Source organism: Antechinus flavipes, chromosome 2 (genome assembly GCF_016432865.1).
Source record: "Antechinus flavipes isolate AdamAnt ecotype Samford, QLD, Australia chromosome 2, AdamAnt_v2, whole genome shotgun sequence".
Classification (NCBI taxonomy): Eukaryota; Metazoa; Chordata; class Mammalia; order Dasyuromorphia; family Dasyuridae; genus Antechinus; species Antechinus flavipes.
This window is the reverse complement of record NC_067399.1, coordinates 577,981,634-578,000,880: the sequence shown is the minus strand read 5'-3', so window position 1 is coordinate 578,000,880 and position 19,247 is coordinate 577,981,634. Positions and strand designations below refer to the sequence as shown.

Sequence of the window (19,247 nt, the reverse complement as noted above, 5' to 3'; positions counted from 1 at the left end):
GGTTCAACCTTCTAATTTCATAGATGAAGACATGGGACCTAGAAGGCAAAAGTGACTTATTTAAGGTCGTTACAGATATTAGTAATTCCACAGAAAGGGACTATATTTGCCAAGAGTGGGAAAATTGCTCCTAATGGGTAGGTGATGCTCGTGGAGTTCTAGTGTCTGTAAGTGAAGCTGATCAGTTGTCCACATTAAGTCCAGTATTAACATGGTGAATACTTAGTACTGGAAGTCACCAAGTCCACTAAATAGGAATGAATGAACCAGCCTTTATCAGAAAGAGAACAAGTCAAAGCTCCCATGGTAATAATAGTGGGACTGGGTCTTTGAATAGCCTCTGCACTTCTGGTCTAGGTGATATAGAAAGACCCAAATTAAGAAGAAAATGAGAAACAAATATATAGAGAGACAGAGAAAGAATGACAAAGACAGAAGGAGGAAGAGACAGACAGACAGAAACAGAGGCAGAGGCAGAGACAGAGAGACAGAAAGAGAACAGAAACAGAGACAGAGACAAAGAGAAAGAGAGAAAGAGAGAGACAGACAGACAGACAGAGACAGAAACAGAGACAGAGAGAAGAGAGAAACACAGAGAGAGAAAAGAGAAAAACAGAGAGAGGCAGAAACAGAGAGACAGGCAGAGACAGAGAAAGACAGAGAGAGAAACAGATTCAGAGAGAGACACACAGACAGAGATAGAGACACTGAGATGGGAGATCTGGAGAGAGGGAGGGAGGAAAAAAGAAAGAAAAGAAGAAAAAGAGAAAAAAGGGAATGAAGAGACAAAGAGATAATTTTTCTTGTTTAAGAGAAAGAATATTGTCGATGTTGTATTCTTGAATCTCTGATGAGAAAACAAATTAGAGTAAGTTGTTTAATATGCCAAGATCTAATATGCTACCTTGGTTCCTTCCAGATCTCCTGGTTGATGCAGGTCACCATGGGAACCACAGCCACAGAGACCCTAAGTGTGGCAGGAAATATCTTTGTGAGCCAAGTAGGTGTTGTCTAATTTCTTTGTCTCTCCTGACAAACAGTTCCTGATTCATTCTCAGAAACTCTCTAGGTTCTTGGTCTTCAAAGCTCTGTATTCTAAGAATCCTTCAGATCTTCCTGGAAGCTTATGCTCCTTGGTGTTTGTCCACATCTTCCTAGTAGAGGAGGGCTTCTGGCCCCATCGGCTGTACAACCTCACCATCTAATTGTTTCTTTTTCCTCCAGGTCCCCCTCAAGACTCATTCTTTTGTTAGCTTATAGATTCAAAATGTTACAAGTAGAAGGGACTGGAGAAACCATCTGTCTAATTTCTTCATGTTATGGGTGGGGAAAAACACACACAATGAGACCCAAAGACATGGAGAACAGTCTTTTAAGTTTATTGAGCAGGCAGCTCTGCCTTTTCAGTCTCCAGACATCTTTAATATAATCCAGGGCTGACGGTAGGGGTGGCATATATAAGATCAACCAGTAGCCTTTGATTGCACATGCTCATTATGAGGAGGGCCAGTCCACAGGAAAGGTTCAGGACATATGTACTTTTCTCTCTGGGAAATGCCCTATACAGGATATCGGTATTACCAGAATTGGTCTGAGGAGTTCAGCTCAGCTACCCAAATTCTCCAGGGTTGTGTGTGCTCCAAAGCAATTGCTTGCTATAGATGAAAATCATAGTCATATTTTGTCTTGTGTAGTATATCTGAAATTTGAATCGTGGGCTTCTGTATTCTTTCTTACGAGGTCTTAGGAGATCTCCTGTGGCCAGAGTGCTGAGGGTGACCTAAAGCAAAGCTTCTTAAACTGGGGGTCATGATGCCATATAGAATCATGTAATTGAATATGGGGGAGAATCATGAAAAATTTGGCAACAGTAAAAGGTTTCTGAATATAATGACCAAAAATTAATTCAAAATCAAATGAGTTATGAATTCGAGGTATTTCTGGTAGTGCTTACCCAAATCACATAATTTCACTGCAGCCTTGATTCTGAATATATAACATGTGCACTCTATGTATGCGTAAATGCTGCCAGGAATCCCTTGGCTTAGATTTGAGACAGGGTCTCATAAAAATTTCTTAGGTGAAAAGGGGTCATGAGTGGAAAAAGTTTAAGAGGCGGTGACTTAAAAGACTGGACTGATATAACATTTAGACTTAATTTTTTGAAGTAGGAAGTTCTGAGAGCACTCTAACCTGGAGTTTATGTATTTGTTATTTTTCTGATTATTTTGATACTGTTTTTCATTGATAATTGGTTTTCTTTGCAATCCTATGCATTTTATTTAATACAGTTAAAAAATTCATTGTGAAGTGTCCATAGGTTTCACCAAACTACTACAGGGCTCTGTGACACATGAAAAAGGTTAAGAACTCCTACTTTAGAGTCTTTTAGGTATCCTAAAGCCATCCGTATTTTTGAGCTGAATCTTGCTCTGAATTCTGCCATAATTAGATGCTGGCTAGAGCCTATTCTGCCTCATCTTCAGTGAAGGCATTCAAGTATGGGAATCTTGAGTAAAATCTCCATTCGTAATTTGGAGTTTGTTTTTTTTCAGTCCATTGGGCTATGTCTAGCTTAGGAAAGCATGGGCTTCTAAATGTCATATAACCTCCACCACCAGAGCTAATAGAGACAGTAGCAATTGAGAAAATGTTGGCAGCAAAGCCAGACATCACCCAAGTGACTGCCAGAGAAAACCTAGTTACCTCAGTAATAAATAGTCACAAAATACTTGGCATTCCCAAGTACTCTATCATCCCATTCCATAAAAATGGGTCTGTAGAATAGAATGCCATTTGTACCCTGTAGTATTTGGCAGAAAACAAGTTGGATGAGGTGTGATTTCCTGATGATAAGATGAGATTCTCCCGAGCCCTTATCCTGATTCCCTGAGGTAGATATTCTGGGCCTACAGAAATAATAAATTCAGTTCTTTTCTTCTCAGAAGCTCCTAGTATTGCCTTCCCTATCTATCTTCAGAAAAAAACAACAACAACAACAGAAGATAGAGGAGAGGGAGGGGAGAAGGGGAAGGGATTGTGCCATTCTACAAAAGCTCAGAGAGAGTTGCTGGAAAGAGACCTCAGACCCTGCATCCTCAATAATCCTCAGTCAGGTTGCCTCAGTAATAAATAATCGTAACGAGCTTGGCACACCAAATACCCTCTCATCCCTTCCACAAAAATGGCTTTGCAGAAATATAATGCTCTTTATAGCTTGCAGAATTTGTCAAGAGATATGTCTGCTCTTTTCCCTCCCTCCCCTCTCACCCTGCAGCCCTCTAGAGCTCAAAGCTCATCCCTTGCAGGCAGCCAAAAGGAAAGAGAGTAAGTTTCTCCATTGGAGCCCTTTGCAGGCGCTCTCAGTTCTGAGTTGGTTGGCTTAATGGCCAACCAAAAAGTCTTTTCTTTTCTTTGCTACAGAAAACAGTAGGAGAATAAATACTTTCATATGACCTAAAATTTCAAGCTAAGCGCCTTCATCCCACATCATCTCAAGCTTCCAGAAACAGGCTCACCAGATATCCCTTTGGGTCTCCTGTGAAGGCTCCCAGGACTAATCTCTCATTAGCCAGTCTCTTATTACAGACAAATTAGGTGAGGGTTAATTTCTTTAGGAAAAGATAAGCCAATTAAGTCACTACACCATGTGTGAAAGAAAGTTCTTTGAAGATTAACTGAACCTCAGGCAGTCTCCTTCAGAAATGGGAGCTAGGGGCAAGCTGGCTATGTCCCATAAGTCATAAAAGCTGTTTTATGTGGAATCTGATCTTATAGTTCTCATCTTGCTTGCTCTGCACTGATATATTATGTGAGACTACTAGCAGCTATCCTGACTGAGCTAAACACCCAGGAGGACCCTGTGAAACGCCATAGTGAACAAACAAGGAAAGTGTTTTTTCCCCCCAAGGTGCCTCTCACTTTCTCTACTCACTCATTACTGTTCTACTGAAAAGCACAATCTACCACAACCACTGTGTTTCGTATCCTAGTCTGATGTTCTTGCATACAAGCGGGCTTCACACCCACTTCTCTTCACCACAGATTAGAACTCTTCTTGAACACCCTGTAATGTGCCTCATGGAAGGACAGTCACTTCCTCTGCCCTTCTTCCAGGATTGCTCACTCCATCACAAGAGTCATGGAGGTATCATAAACAGTAATCTGTACTTTTTAAAAAAGTAGCTTTTTATTTACAAAACATATGCATGGGTAATTTTTCAACACTGACCCTTGCAAAACCTTCTGCTCCAATTTTTCCCCTTCTTCTCCTTCTCCCTCCCCTAGATGGCAGGTAGTCCAATACATGTTAAATTATATGTTAAATACAATTAATGTATACATATTTATACAGTTATTTTGCTGCACAAGAAAAATTGGTAATCCATACTTTTTGTCTTTTTTTTTCCTTCTAAGCTCTGTAGCATCTCAGTCTCCTGATACTCTGTATTGTGGTAAGCTCTACAAATCACCAGCTAAATATCTCAGTGCCTTTATGGGCAAAATTCTGAACCTGGGCTCAGGTTCAAAGAATTGATTGGTAGAGAGATTTCAGGAGAATCTGGAAAGTTGAATAGAAATATAACTCTTTATCATCTATCATCTATCTATCTATCTATTTATCTATTTTTGTTCTCACTAATCTGTAACTGAAGCTTAATGTTTCCTTCCATTATTTAAAAACATTATTTTAAGAAGGGATCTATAGACTTTACCAGATTGTCAAAGGGGTCCATGACATACAAAAAAAAGATAATAAAAGATTCTCCTGCTTTCTGGCTCCATGGATCTGGGAGCAAAGCACTAAATTCTGTTCTCTTTAATCACACATGAATTTTCCCTTCTTCCTCAGGAAGACTTTTTCTCTCAAGCCTTGCTAAATGTACCTAATACCCACTCATCCTCTTCAGGATGAGAATCCCTTACTTTGCCGCAAGATTCCTAGCTGGTGCCCTTCAATGTGGTCTAATCCAGTCCCTGGAGGCTAAATGTCTTTACCTGGTTTGTAGACAGAAGCTCCTCTGCTGATCCGGCCATACCTTGCAGATATGACACTCTCTGAAGTTCACGTCGTTATGACAGGAGGCTACGCTACCATTGCAGGCAGCTTGCTAGGAGCCTACATTTCCTTTGGGGTAAGCTCAGCTCACTCAACCTTGGCTATGTTTTCCAGTAAAGTCCTCCTCTGCTACCTCATCACAGGGAAAAGGTGACCCTGGATTCTCAAAGACTCTATCAGTAGAGTACAAATTATAGCAGGTCCTAGCAAACTGGACCTTCTCATGGGGTCCTTCTATGATTGCACAATTTGCATGGGACATACAAAACTTGATGTCTCGAGTCCTCTGACTAATTGTCATGATTGAATTTCGATTTCTAATCAGCAGCTTTGCTGGAACAGCCTCAACTCTCTTAAATCTATTTTTTATATAGGCAAAATTTTCCCCCTCAATTTTAATATTATTCTTAGTCTCTGTCTTAATATATTTTTTCATCCACCAAGTAGTTTCCAGTACTTTTATTTATTCATTTTCATTCAAACCCATATTAATTTGGTAAAGTCAATTCTTTTTTCCCTAAAAGTTCAACAATCCACTAAGGCTCAAGAATAGCTAAGTTTACCATCTGTGTAAGGAACTCTGTTTATCAGTATAAATGGAAGCCAGCTCTAGGATGTCATAACCTGAGCTCATGAAAGTAGTGATGCTGTTTGAGTGATCTAGATTCCTGGTGGTCTAAAGGTTAGTGGCTATAAGAGAGTTATTAAGAATCCCCTTTAAATCGGCCTCAGGTTTTAGGAATGAAAGAATTCACTCATTCCCGAAATACTAGTTGCAAAATGAAAGTTTCTTGTTAGATAGAAATCATTTTACCAAGAGACTGACTTCTATAGTGGCAGATCTATGGAAAATGGAGTTTTGCACTGAGACTGCAGTTCTCAGTGGACAGAAGGTCCTGGAAGTAAAGGGACTTACCAATGTCCATCTGCAAAGACTTTAATTGATGGAAGCTTATTATATTGGGTATCTTAGTGGGGGTTGGGACGCCTGAGCAGATCAGAACCAGTGGGGGCTGGGAGGCCCAAGCAAATCAGAATGGGGGCTGGGACAAGCCCGGATCTCCTATTGGAATTCAAAGGATGCTTTCTGACCAAAATTTGTAATTGAATCAAAGGCTCCGGTATCCTGGAAAGACAACTTGTCTGGGGAGGACATGCCTCACCAGGAGGGCCTGGGAATCTGAAAGGAATCACAGATCAATAAGAAATACAGTTTCTTAAAGGGACCACAACCCGCTTCAGTAGGATGGGCCATGAAGGTTCAAAAATCAGACTGATCCTCATGAGAGCTAGGTGTAAGCAGACAAACCTAGGTTCTTACAGTAGATCCCAGGCCACAGATACAAAGAAAGAGTATTCAAAGGATGGAAAACAGCCAGTACAAAAGATCTAATAAAGATGGTATATGAAGTGTAAGATGTGAGCAGCAGAGAGAAATTTGGCTAGACCGTAGAGTACATGAAGGAGAGTAATGTAACGTGTTTAGTGGATAGAACCTGGAGTCAGGAAGAGCTGATTTCAAATACAGTTTCAGACATTTATTAGCTGTGTTCTCCTGGGCTAGTTGGTTAAACGCTCTTTGATTCAGTTTCTTCAGCTGTTAGATCGGAATAACAATAGACCCTATCTGGAAGAGTTGTTGAGGATTAAATGAGAAAAGATTTGTAGAAAATGCTTAGTTCAGTGCTTGGCACATGATAAGTACTATATAAATGTGAAATTTCTTCCCTAATGCACAAGCAGTCTGGAAAGATAGAGTAAATCCAGTTTGTGAAGGTCTTTAAGAGTTAAAGAGAGTAGTTCTTATTTTATTCTAGAGCCAGTAGGGTGCCACTGGTGTTAATTGAGTTGGAGAATCACATGGTCCTTTCTGCCTGGAAGGAAAATTACTTTGGCAGCAATATGTAGAATGGATTGGAGTGGGGAAAGACTCAGGGCAAAGAGACAGAAGAGACCTAACAACAGTTTCTCAGCTAGGAGCATAGGAACATAGCATAGGAGCTCTGGGGTTCAGGTTAACTCTTTAGATCCTTGAAGAGTTTGGGTGGAAAGGTTGGAAGCCTAATGCTGAAAAATCAGTGCAGGACAAGAAATCAGACATGGGTCAGTGAAATAAGGCTGGGACTCATTTGTTTCAGCTGAGGTCCAAGGTGGGAATTTGGAAACAGGAAGATGATAAGAACCCAGTTTTTAGAACTAGAACACAAGGTAAAGGAAGGACCCACATCAAGGCTAATAGAATTATGGTTATTGATCTGGAGTTCATGATGTTCTCTCTAGCTAAGGACAAGAATGGTCCTACTCTGAAACTGGCTTGACATTTTGGTAGAAATTAAGTAATCCTAGCTACAAAAGAGTCAACTTGAGAAAATATGGCATTTGGGTAAATATGAAATCTTCACAAACTCCTCTGTTCCTAGCTTGAAAACAAGAATCAGAATGCTGTTACTTGCAATTCTCATTCCCTTTGGGGTTTCCTGTCATTTCTAATTCCAAATGCTGGGGCCTTGCAGATTGATCCTGCCTCTTTGATTGCTGCCTCTGTGATGGCTGCTCCCTGTGCTCTGGCTCTGTCCAAACTAGTCTACCCAGAAGTAGAAGAATCCAAGTCCCGGCGTGAAGAGGGGGTGAAACTGTCCTATGGGTGAGTCCAATGAGAAGTTCTTTATGTCTCTTTTTGAGGGTGGAGGATCAGGTGCTGGATCAGGAAATGAGGGATTAATCAAGATAATGGTGTAACTGGCCACTTGTAGTCCTGAAGTCCCAGCTCTAATTGCTGTCTCTCATTAACTCTAACTCATTAACACATTCTCTACTGTAAACTGAAATTTCTCTTTAAAAAATCTTTCTCTATTTCTCTGATTTTCATTTTTTCCTATATGTTTAATTTCTTATTCTTATTCCCAAGATCCCAATGACCTTTACTGAGAGTCAATGGAAAGGGCTCATAGCGTCAGATCCTAGGATCTGCATTTGAATCCTGGCTCTGTAACTGAGTACCTACCAGTATGACTCTGGGCAAATCACTTCCTGTGCGTCAGGTGAAAGGGTTGAGCCAGATAACCTTTTAAAGTCCCTTCCAGGTTAATCCTATGATCTTGAGATCCTGTGATGGTGATCATAATGATAGTGGACATTCATGAAGCTCTAAGTTGCTTATGAAGACTTTCATGATCTTATCTGAGTCTCACAATGACTATAAAATAATTGGTACAGCTATTATTATTATTCATATTTCACATACGCATTTAAAGATTAAATGATCTAGACATGAGTCACATATTTAGTAAGTGGTCAAACCAGGATTTGAACTCACATCTCTTGGACTACAGATCTGCTGTTCTGCAGTTATTTCTTACTTATGAGTCAGTGTGTTTGTACTCTATGGACTCCAGATTATTCCATTGTAAATTGCAGAGATTGGATCTGGTAGATTCTTAAGTCCCTCTCTCAATTCTAATATTCTATGATACATTCTCTCAAAATGTCCATTCTTATTTTTGCTCCATTTCTATTCTCTTCTTTCTTATCTTACCTCTGCACCACATTACTTCTGGTACTGGGGGACATCTTAGCCTTCCTTTCTCCAATCTTCTCTACCCTATTTTTCTTTTTTTCTTTCTGAAGTTTTAAGACAGACAGGGTCCATAATTCCTGTTCCCCCTACTATTGTATCCTTATTACCTCCTAAATAAAGCTCTTTCTGACCCTCAGATTTGAATTATAGTTTGAGTTCATAGACCCAAGCCTCTGCTGTTCTTAGAAACTGATTATTAATGATAATTCTCGACATAAACTCAGGGAGGCTCAGAACCTTTTGGAAGCTGCCACTACTGGAGCCGCCATCTCTGTGGGGGTCATTGCAAACATTGCTGCCAACCTGATTGCCTTTTTGGCTGTGTTAGCCTTCATCAATGCTGCTCTCTCCTGGCTGGGAGAGATGGTGGACATCCAAGAACTCAGTTTCCAGGTAATGGCATACTTAGCCATTAAGGGGAAGCGTCAGTTTTCCCGGCATGTGTCTAAGAGTTGATCAAAACTGGATAATGGCTCCCAAGTCCCTGCCAAGACCTGATTGCAGTGCTAAAGACCTCAGTCTGGGTAGTCAGTGGGAGATTTGGGGGCAAGAAAAGTGTCTTTGTGTAACCATAGATAAGGTACTTACTCCTCTGATCTTATTATCCCATAAATTAAATGGCAATCATAATATGTGAAAGAGGGTTTTAAATTTATTTTATTTGACTCTAAAGAGAAGAACTAAGGATAGTGGTTGGATTTAGGCAAAGAGGCCAATTTAGGCTTCGTGTAAAGAAAATCTTACATCAGGTAGGGCACATAAGTGGCAAAATGGATAAATTGCTAGGTCTACAGTCAGGAAGATCCGAGTTCAAATTCAGTTTGAACTTGGCTCTTTTCAGCAATGGGGGAATTCAGTACAATTCTAACAGATGTTATGGAGAGAACCATTTATATCCAGAGAGACGGCTATGGGGTCTGAATGTGGATCACAACATAATATTTTCACCTTTGTTGCTGTTTTCTTGCTTGTTTTTTTTTTTTTTTCTCATTTTTCCCTCTTTTGATCTGACTTTTCTTGCATGGCATGATAAATATGGAAATATATTTAGAAGAATTGCACATGTTTAACCTATATTGGATTATTTGCTGTCTAAGAGAGGGGGGAAGTGCAGAGGGAGGGAGAAAAAAAATGAAATATGGGGTTTTGCAGGGATGCATTTTGAAAACTATATTTGCATGTATTTTGAGAAATAGAAAACTATTTTTTTTAAAAAGCAAATTTAATCTGAGACACTTATTAGCTATGTGACCTGTCAAATCAGTTCTCCTTTGTTTTCCTAAGTTTCCTCCTCTGAAACTGGGTTTCACAAGGTTGTTGTGAGGAGCAAATGAGACAGTATTAGTAAAGTGTTTAGCAACATGTCTGGCATATAGTAAGTACTATATAAGTATTATCTATTATTAATATCATTGTTAACAATAATTGGCACTATCTAAAAGTAGAGTAGTATGATACAGGGGTTGGTGGATTTCGTCTCATTGGAGATCTCAAGCTGAAGCTGAATGATCATTTTTTGGGACAGATTCAGTAAAGATTCTTTTACAGGTTTGGATTGAACTAGATAAATCCTGAGGTCCCATACAACTCCAAAATTTTGTGACTTACACTACCTCTTGTTTGAAGAAGTCAATTTATAAGCCCTAGAGTGATACACAAATGGGAGTTGTGATTATCTAGTTCTCAGGGTCTATGGAAGCCGATGAGCCCTAACAGAGCCTGGAATGTGGTCCCATTCCTATTTTTTTAGGATAGCTCATCTCTTGAGGAGGAGCAGGTAGAGTGGGTAGACTCTTAGCCTTTGCCATTAACCCATCATTTTATGGACCTGCTTTTTAGCTCATCTGCTCTTACATCTTGCGTCCAGTGGCGTTCATGCTGGGAGTGGAATGGGCAGATTGTCCCATGGTAGCTGAAATGCTGGGCATCAAGCTATTTCTGAATGAATTTGTGGCCTACCAGGAGCTGTCCAAATATAAGAACAAACGGCTAGAGGGAGTTGAAGAGTGGATTGGGGGCAAGAAACAGTGGATTTCGGTAAGTGACATGGGCAGGTTGTGACAATAGTACTTGGGCAGTAGGATAGGGTGGCAAGTCAAAGGACTGGTAATAAGAGCAATTGAGTTCTAGATATGACTGCTACTAACTCACTGAGTGATCTAAAGAATAATGCCTTTCTTCTATCAGCCTCAGTTTACTTATTTGTAAAATGGGGATAATAATACATCTGTCTTACAGGATTGTTGTAAGGATCAAATGAGAAGTTTGAGGTGCTATGCAATTATAGCTATTATTGTTATTAATTCATGCAAAAGTATTTTACAAATTAGAAAATGTTATGTGTTATGATTTTCATATTATTATTATTTTCTGCATTATTATTGTGTCATTACTTACTTGTCTTTGTCTAGCTATGGTTCTGCACAATTGGGACTGTTTCTGCCTGGGGGATTTAATTAGTGTTTGGAAGGCCTCAGTTCTCCTCTTTCATTTCCAACCTTAAGTGAGGTTCCAGATCCCTCTGTTTCTCTGGTTCTATGTCACTACTGGGGTCCCTCAGGTTCCTAGTTAGGAGGTCATCTTTGTAACCTCAAGGCTAGGCTTCTACAGGGAAACATTGCTACTCTTTCTACTCTGAAATACATTCACTTTCTGAATTGGCCCCTGCACTCACTACTGAGTTCGAAATGGGTCCTAGCTGCAGCCTTGGCAAAGAGACAAGATATATATTTTTATGTTCTTCTGCCTTTGAAGTTCCAGATCCTGGATTATATGAAGTAAAGATTTCAAGTAGGAAGGGATCAAAAGCCTCATTTAACTCATCTGAATTTCCTTTTTCTTTATGCCCTAGCTCTATAAATACCAGGGCAGGTCCAAGCTACAACACCCCCCATAATTGGTCTTGATTTTTCTGGGTCTTTTTAGTAAATAAGGAATAGAAATGTTTCTTCCCTTAACTTAGCTGAGACAAACTTAGAATCTTCTAAAAGGAAGGCTTCCCCCCCTTATATTTTGACTAATGATTTGTTTTTAAATCATCTAAATTTCCTGTATCTCTTCCTTTCCCCCTCCCAGAAAGTCATTCTAATAACAAAGAATTTAAAAAAATAAAAAGGGAAAGAAAAATTAAAAAACCCAGCAAAATTTATCAACACATTGAAAAATTGGTTCTATATACATGTATGGATAATGTATAATTTACATACACACATGTATGTAAATGTAGAACATTTGTATATCCTCTCCCCCTGACTTTTGCAAAGGAGTGGGAGGTAAGGAGAGATGTTTCAAAAGAGAGGTTTTACTGAGCAAGAAAAGGGAGAAAAAAGAAAATCAAAAGCCCAGGAAACACAGATTTCTAACCTTAACTTAAATTCAGATACATGAATCAATTTAGAGAATCATAAACTGGAAGAGAGTTTAGAGGTCACCAAGTCTAACTCCCTAATTTTACAGATGAGGAAGCTGAGTCTCAGGGGAGTGTAATCTTGGACTTTACTAAGATTCCATTGACATGGCTAAGAAGTAGAGTAGGATCTCAGTCCTTGGGCCTCTAGCTCCTAAGTCTGCCACCATTTACCAGCCCATGCTGCTCTTCATCCAATGCTGGTTCCTTTTCCTTTCTCCCTCTTTATTTAATTAAGGAGAAGAGAGATTGTCTACAAAGCTGCCAGGATATAATGATGTGAGTGACCTAAAAAGACCAAGTATGGTGGTGATTGCAAAGAAGGAGAAAAAACTTGAGTGGGTTTGGGGAGGGGTGCCTGAGACAGCTGAGGATGCTAAAACTTTCCTGCCTGAGACTTTGGCTCACTCTTATATTGCTCAGTCAGATCTTGGCTGGGAATTCATCCCTCCCTTCCCACAAATAATACAACCAACCAACTCAGGGATATATTTGACTCAGCCCTAATTGACTTGCAGGAGCAAATTATTCAATTTTCAATTTTCAGTGTAAGCATTTATATCTCAGAAACTGCCTCAAATCAAGGCTTGATTTGTTGTTTGTTGATTATTCACATTTGGCCCACACACTCTAGAAAGCAACTCAAACCAGATTAAAATGTAACTGGGAAATATTTAACAAAATAGTAAAAAAATACATGAAAACACAGGTAATGGTAATACATTACTTTCCTAAGTCAATATGCAGTCTGCAGAGATCCTTACATATGGTGTAGAGGCATCCTTTTCTATTTGAGTTTGACATCATTAATCTAGAATAATTTAAGAAAATTTTAATAATGCAGATTAAACTTAAAAGTGTGTGTGTGCATATATTTCTCCCCACTACTTAAACATTTACCAACATATTCCTGCCCCCCACCAATAGGGATAAATTTGGAGGCTGGTTGTGTGGTATATTCATCAAAGAATAGATGCAGTCTTTGCTTTCAAGGAATTTATCATCAAATAGAGTACATTACTAGACAGATAAGTGGCAGAGTGGAAAGAGTACCATACCTGGAGTTAGGAAGACCATCCCCTGACACTTACTAGCTCTGTGACCCCAGGCAAATCATTTGTTAGTAGTTATATAAGTATTTGCTACTTTACCCTATTTGTCTCAGTTTCCTCATCTGTAAAATGAATTGGAAAAGGAAACGATAAACTGCTCTAGTATCTTTGCCAAGAAAATTCCTAATGAGGCCACAAAGAGACAGAGGTGACTGAAATGACTGAAAAACAAAGTATATAATGACACTGACAGTCAACAGAAATATATCATTGTAAAATTACAAAATGTATTAAGAGGAAAGACTCAGCCAAATGCCAGTGGTTAAACATTGATTGTTATGTAGAACTGACAAAGACATAATTCTCGTTATAAGCTATATAATAACCTAATAATTATCTACTCTAATGATAATAATAACAATAATTCTTTCAATTATATAACATTTTATGGTTGCAAAATGTTTTCACAGGCACTATTTCATTTGATCTCCATAATAATCCTGTAAGGAAGATGGTTCAAATATTTTTAAACTTTGATATTAGGGTGGAAAAATGACCTAGCCATAAGATTAGTAAGTAGCAAGATCAGGATTTAGAGGCAGGTCTTGTGAAATGAGCTAGCTGAGTTCATCTAGGAAAGCTTTCAAGGAGGCTAGTGATGTGGCAGAGCAAAAAAAATGGAATTGGTTCATTTAGATGATACAACTTTGTCTAAAAGATGGGAGATTGAAGATAGAAGTAAAGGACAAGGGTATTTTAAGAGACATGTTCTAGGGTGTGGGATTAGTTGTTGAAGAACTTTGAAAGTCACAGTGAGAAGTCTACTAGCAGTAACTTTGTCTGCTATTCCAAAATGGTGGGCAGACACATGAAAATAGCACTTACGGAGTCCTAGAGGACCATGGCTGAAGCTCCTTGGGACTGTGACCCATGGTAATCCAAGGAATAGAAGAGAAGCCAGAGTCAAGATAGTGAGACACAGTAGGGATGAGATTACCTCTAGGGTTTTTCCATCATGAGTTTCATTTGTTTTTCAGATCAGAGCAGAAATTATCACAACATTTGCTCTCTGTGGATTTGCCAATTTCAGCTCTATCGGTATCATGCTGGGAGGTCTAAGTGAGTCCCTCTACTATAAATCATGTTTTAAAAGCACATCAGCACATGAATCAGGCATGGAAGGCTTGGGTGCCATTCCCAGCTCTACTCCTAACCAGCTTCGCGTCCTTCAGTCTGTTCCTTAATCTTTCTATGTCACAGTTTCCAAGTCTATAGAATGAGATTACACTGGATGATCTTTCTGACTCTATGAATCTTAGTTTCTGAGATTCCATGAATAGTACATGCAACTGAAGTTTGGGATTGACTCCCAAGGTGGCTGGTATCTTGACTCTCCAGGCTGAAACCTCTGTCATGGAGGGGCAGGAATGCACTGTAGTTTATGTTTGGGGCCATAAGATGCCAAGTTCTCCATATCTAGTTTGGGGGAGGCTGTGTTTTCCAGCACAATACTTGTTTTTTGATAAGGAAGAGGGTAGACCAGGAAGGAACCAAGGTGAGTGGGCTTTGTATGAACTTTGTATGGGATGGCATTGTCACATAATGGAATGGAATGGAATATAACGAGTGAAAGGATCTAGGGTGACAAATCCATCAATTCAAGAGAGATGAGGTACTGCATATGGATTACTTCTTGAATGTCTTTGGAATGACTTAATTCTCTCAAATTCTCTCTGGGCAGTAGGGATTGGCTAGGGGAAAGGAGACAGGGGTTGACAATGGGAACGAAAGTTCCTCCTGTAGGTCCCTGAATGAGAATATTAAGAGGTTAGGAATAAACTCAATGGGGCTAGTATCAATTTCAGTAAAACCTGTGAGATGGGATTTTAGGAAAGTGATATCCCTAGGAGTGTAGTAAATTCATTCATTAAAAAAAAATCCAAAGCAACTGTTGTATACAGGGCACTGGGGAAGATACAGAGTTTAGGTGAAACATAGTCTCTGCCCTAATGGAACTTATAGTCTAGATTCGCTACAAGGCAAAGTTAAATCAGTGAATGAACATTGAATCACAATGTAACACTATAGGCAACAATTACTCTCTTTCAATTTTTCAGAACTGGAAACATACTTTACTTTTGGAGTTAGGGGTCAATGAGTGATTGAAAATACACACCAATCCTGGGCTATTGGGTCCCTGGGAGGGAAAGGGATTCAACTTTTGCTCCTGATCTTTTTCTGTTTTCTGTAGCCTCAATGGTTCCCCACCGAAAGAGTGAGTTTTCCAAGATTGTTATGAGTGCTTTACTCACTGGTGCCTGTGTGTCCCTGGTCAATGCCTGTGTGGCAGGTAAGATGACTCTCCACAGGCTCCTGCCTTAATGGAAGTAGAATGATCTTTTTAGAATCCCTTCCTGTCCCTTGGTGGGAGGACATTGGTCCAGAATATAGAGCCCCAAATCACCTACTCTTGCCCTTGAGGGATTCGCTTAATTTCTTAGAGCAGAATGATTAAAGTTTTGATTCCAAAGATCTAAGGCTCCAGGTCCCATGAGACACACTTCAGCAGTTTCTTCTTCATCTCTTTCATTTAGGAATCCTTTATGTGCCCAGAGAGGCAGAAATTGACTGCTTCTCCTTCCTCAACACAAGTTTCATCAACAGCAGCTACGACACTTATGTGTGCTGTAAGCAGGTCTTCCAAAGGTGAGCCTCTCTGTGGCCAGTTGGGGTGGGATTTAAAGGGGGTGCCATTAGAACCACAGGTCTGTATGAATGATGATAAGAAAAGATGAAAGGGACAGACACATTGATGAGACTTGAAAAGGTATAAAGGGGTAACTGATGTGTAATTTAGTAAATTCATTCTTTCTCTTCTTTCCCTTTTCCTCAGCAGTCTTTGTGTTTGCTGAAGGATGTACAGGGAAGGGAGAGGGTGGGGCTCAGGTAAGGAGAAAGCTCTTACTGTAGACCAGAGTAAGAAGGAAGGGAGCAGCCACAGTCATGCTACTTTTCAGCAAGGTATGGACTTCAACTCCTTGCCTGATGCTTTCTAAGCCTACATAACCCCTGACTTTCATTTTTCAGCATGGAATTCAATGGCACCAGTTCCCCAGCATTCGTTGGTTCCAGGATGGAATTTGTTCCAGAGATGTTGATCAATTGCTGCAGACTTTACAACCATACTACCTGTGTATAGCATGAGCGTAAATTTTCTTTTTGGGGCTATTCTTCCAGGGAGGAAAACTTCCTCCAACTAAATTCTTTATTTTCTGTAGAGTCTCCACTTAGCCCCCAGTCAGCTTCAGTGGGTTAATATGCCATTACACACTTAAAATATCTCATGGCATAATGCAATAAATGTTGGCCTGGGAGCTTGGAGATCAGAGTTCTAGGCCCAATTATATAATACAACTAATTGTATTTGTTGGACAACAAATCCCTTAAAATCTCTGGGCTTCAGATCCCTCCTCTGTAAAATAAGGGGGTTGAAACAATAAGGGTAGCAGAACAAAAGATAGAGAATTAAAGAAACCCAGTCTCAGAAAAAAGAATCAAACACTCCATAAATAACTCCCAAAGAAAAAATGATCAGGATTAGATGGATTTACAAATGAGTTCTGTCAAATATTCAAAGAACAATAAAATCCAACATTAAATAAACATTTTGTACAAATAGAAATTGAGAGACTATCATCATGGCTTCATCAAGAACAAGTCATTCTAGATTAACCTGATTTTTTACAAAGTTACTGGACTGGTAGATCAGGAGGCAGATCAAGTATGACCACTTCTATACCTAGTTGAGAGACAGAAAGAAGAAGAAAGGAAGGAAGAAAGAATGAAGGAAGAAGAGAAGAAGAAGAGGGAATTCAGGGTGGAAGATATCTAATTCCTCAGCAAAGTAGGAAGCAAGGTCCTTTGGTGAAAGGGAAGGAAGAGAAAGGTATAGGAAGTCTGAAGAGAAAGTTTGGGATGGCCACTGTGCAGAATATGATTGTTGATAAAGAAAGAAGAAAAGGATTTCTATGCAACAATGAGGGCCCAAATGAGATTAGATAACATAAACTTGTAGTGAACCTAGTTAGTAAGATTGCATGACCTTTTCTGAAAGAATTTAGTATATATAAGCAGGAATAGAGGAGAATGGATAATCAATCCAGGGTTAGAATCTGGCAAGGTGGAAATAGAATAAAGTGATAGTGCAAGGGACTAAAGGATTTTAAAAGTACTTAACAGTGTATGATTGAACTAATTAATTGTAAGATCAGAGGAGTTCAGAGTAGGATTGATGGATGGGAGAATAGGGAGAACTAAAGGGATTGCAGATATCAGATAACTCCTAAACTTTCTACTATCTCCTCTATGCCAATAATTTGCACATCTGCCTCTCACACCTGGATATCTCACTCCAGCTATAGTCCTGAATTTCCAATTTCATTTTAGGTGATTCATATGGATGTTTCCATAAACACAATATGTCCAAAACCACATTTATTATCTTTCTCACAAAATTGGATCTTCTTTTTTACTTACCTCATTCCATAACATCACCTTTTCCCCATTTCTATAGGTGTAAAATCTTGGGGTTTTTGAGTGATTTTCCATAATGAATTTTCATCAAGTCTTTCTGATTCCTCAGCATGTTCCTTGCTCTTACTGTTTCTATAGAGGCTAACTTCTCTAGATCATGCTGACCATCTCCTTCTTGGATTATCATTGAAGGAAAGTTCATTAGATCAATTTGATGATCTCTCTGTTAAATCAGTGAGCATACAGGAGGTAAGATTTTTTTTTTTTGGGGGGGGTCAGGAAAGCACTATCCCTGGAGGCAATAGGCATTTACATTTGGGCCTATTGAGAAGCAACAGATAACTCTTGATTATTTTTAAGTTACCTGATCTAATCCAAAAATGACTAATACACAGGAGATGATCTCTGGTCAGTGAAATTGTCTTTCTGTGCTGACTTGTAAAAGAGAGTGACCAGCTGCCATAGGCCCTTTTGTCTTTTTCATGATTTTGCCTTTTCATTCTCCCCTTTTTCCCCAATGGGAAATGGATACAAAGCTGCTACTTGGGCGGTCAGAACCCAAAAAATCTAGCCATTCTTAGTTCTTGGAGAATTACTTGGACAGGAAAAATCAGCTTGGGAAAATATCTGGCTTGTTCAGGATCCTTAAAGCATTTTAGCCTTATGGGAGAGTCTAATGCACACAGTGACCCAGTGAGCTAGGAAGAATGGTTTAGTACTCTATAGAATTTTACTGGAATGTCAAAGGGTTGCCCTGATAACAGTCCCAACTTTAGTTTTTTTTTTTTTTAATGGGGAGCCCAGGTACCATTGGAAGTGCCTCCCGTATTTTCTGTATTTATGGGTTCCTGTGAGGGTTTTTCATAATTTGCATTTTCTCTGGATGAAATAAAAAGCTGGCCATTATGCATTTGTTACCTTGATTTAGTACATGGAAACTGGTTTATCTGTTACCCACATATGTGGAATCCTATATATGAGCTTTATCTAGAGATTTTTCCATCCTGGATGAGGAAATGAACCATGGAGAAAATGACTTTTGGGGGGAGACCTCTTCCAGATTAAGCCCTCTCTGTGTAAGTCCAGAGTCTTAGGGGAAACCTGAATCCATGGGTTATATAACAATAACACCTTAATGACTTCCCTGCTGCCTACCTTTACCTTGTATACAAGAGGCATATCATTCATCCCAAAATTTTGCTTCTAGACATGTCACTGAAACTACCACAGCTTAAAGAGCTGAGTAAATCCATATACAGTTTAAATAGGATAATTCATCTTTTTTTTTTTTAAAATGTACTTCTTGTTTTTCTTTATTTTGACACCTCTGAATGTGTCTTTCCATCAGGATTTAGAAACCACTTTGCTGCCATGAGTTTGTACATGTGACAATGGTAAGAGTGTGTGTCAGAGTTTGCTTTTCTTTTTCTTACTTCCCTTACACTCAGTTTCATTTAGAAAGGAGTATGGAAACTTGAAGGCTGGTCCTCATTCCCCATTTCTACTTACCTTATCACAATGCTATCTTTCACATGTATATAATGTTATAGTTTTCAACATATTTTTACATATATTGTTGTATCTACCCAACATCTGGTGGTAGAGAAAGCAGATTTTTTC

General features: G+C 39.2%; 1 protein-coding gene across 2 annotated transcripts in view; it reads left to right on the top strand.

Moving 5' to 3' along the window:
- The window catches only part of SLC28A1 (solute carrier family 28 member 1), a 45,112-nt gene extending 28,336 nt beyond the window's left edge, over positions 1 to 16,776 (top strand). For both annotated transcript variants that reach the window (XM_051981206.1, XM_051981205.1), the window contains exons 10-18: positions 920 to 1,000; positions 5,010 to 5,135; positions 7,573 to 7,703; positions 8,861 to 9,029; positions 10,476 to 10,673; positions 14,132 to 14,213; positions 15,346 to 15,444; positions 15,689 to 15,800; positions 16,182 to 16,776. In XM_051981206.1, coding sequence (XP_051837166.1) covers positions 920 to 1,000; positions 5,010 to 5,135; positions 7,573 to 7,703; positions 8,861 to 9,029; positions 10,476 to 10,673; positions 14,132 to 14,213; positions 15,346 to 15,444; positions 15,689 to 15,800; positions 16,182 to 16,293 — 1,110 coding nt within the window. In that variant the 3' untranslated portion in view covers positions 16,294 to 16,776. The remainder of the gene's footprint in view (positions 1 to 919; positions 1,001 to 5,009; positions 5,136 to 7,572; positions 7,704 to 8,860; positions 9,030 to 10,475; positions 10,674 to 14,131; positions 14,214 to 15,345; positions 15,445 to 15,688; positions 15,801 to 16,181) is intronic.
- The last annotated feature ends 2,471 nt before the right edge of the window (positions 16,777 to 19,247 follow it).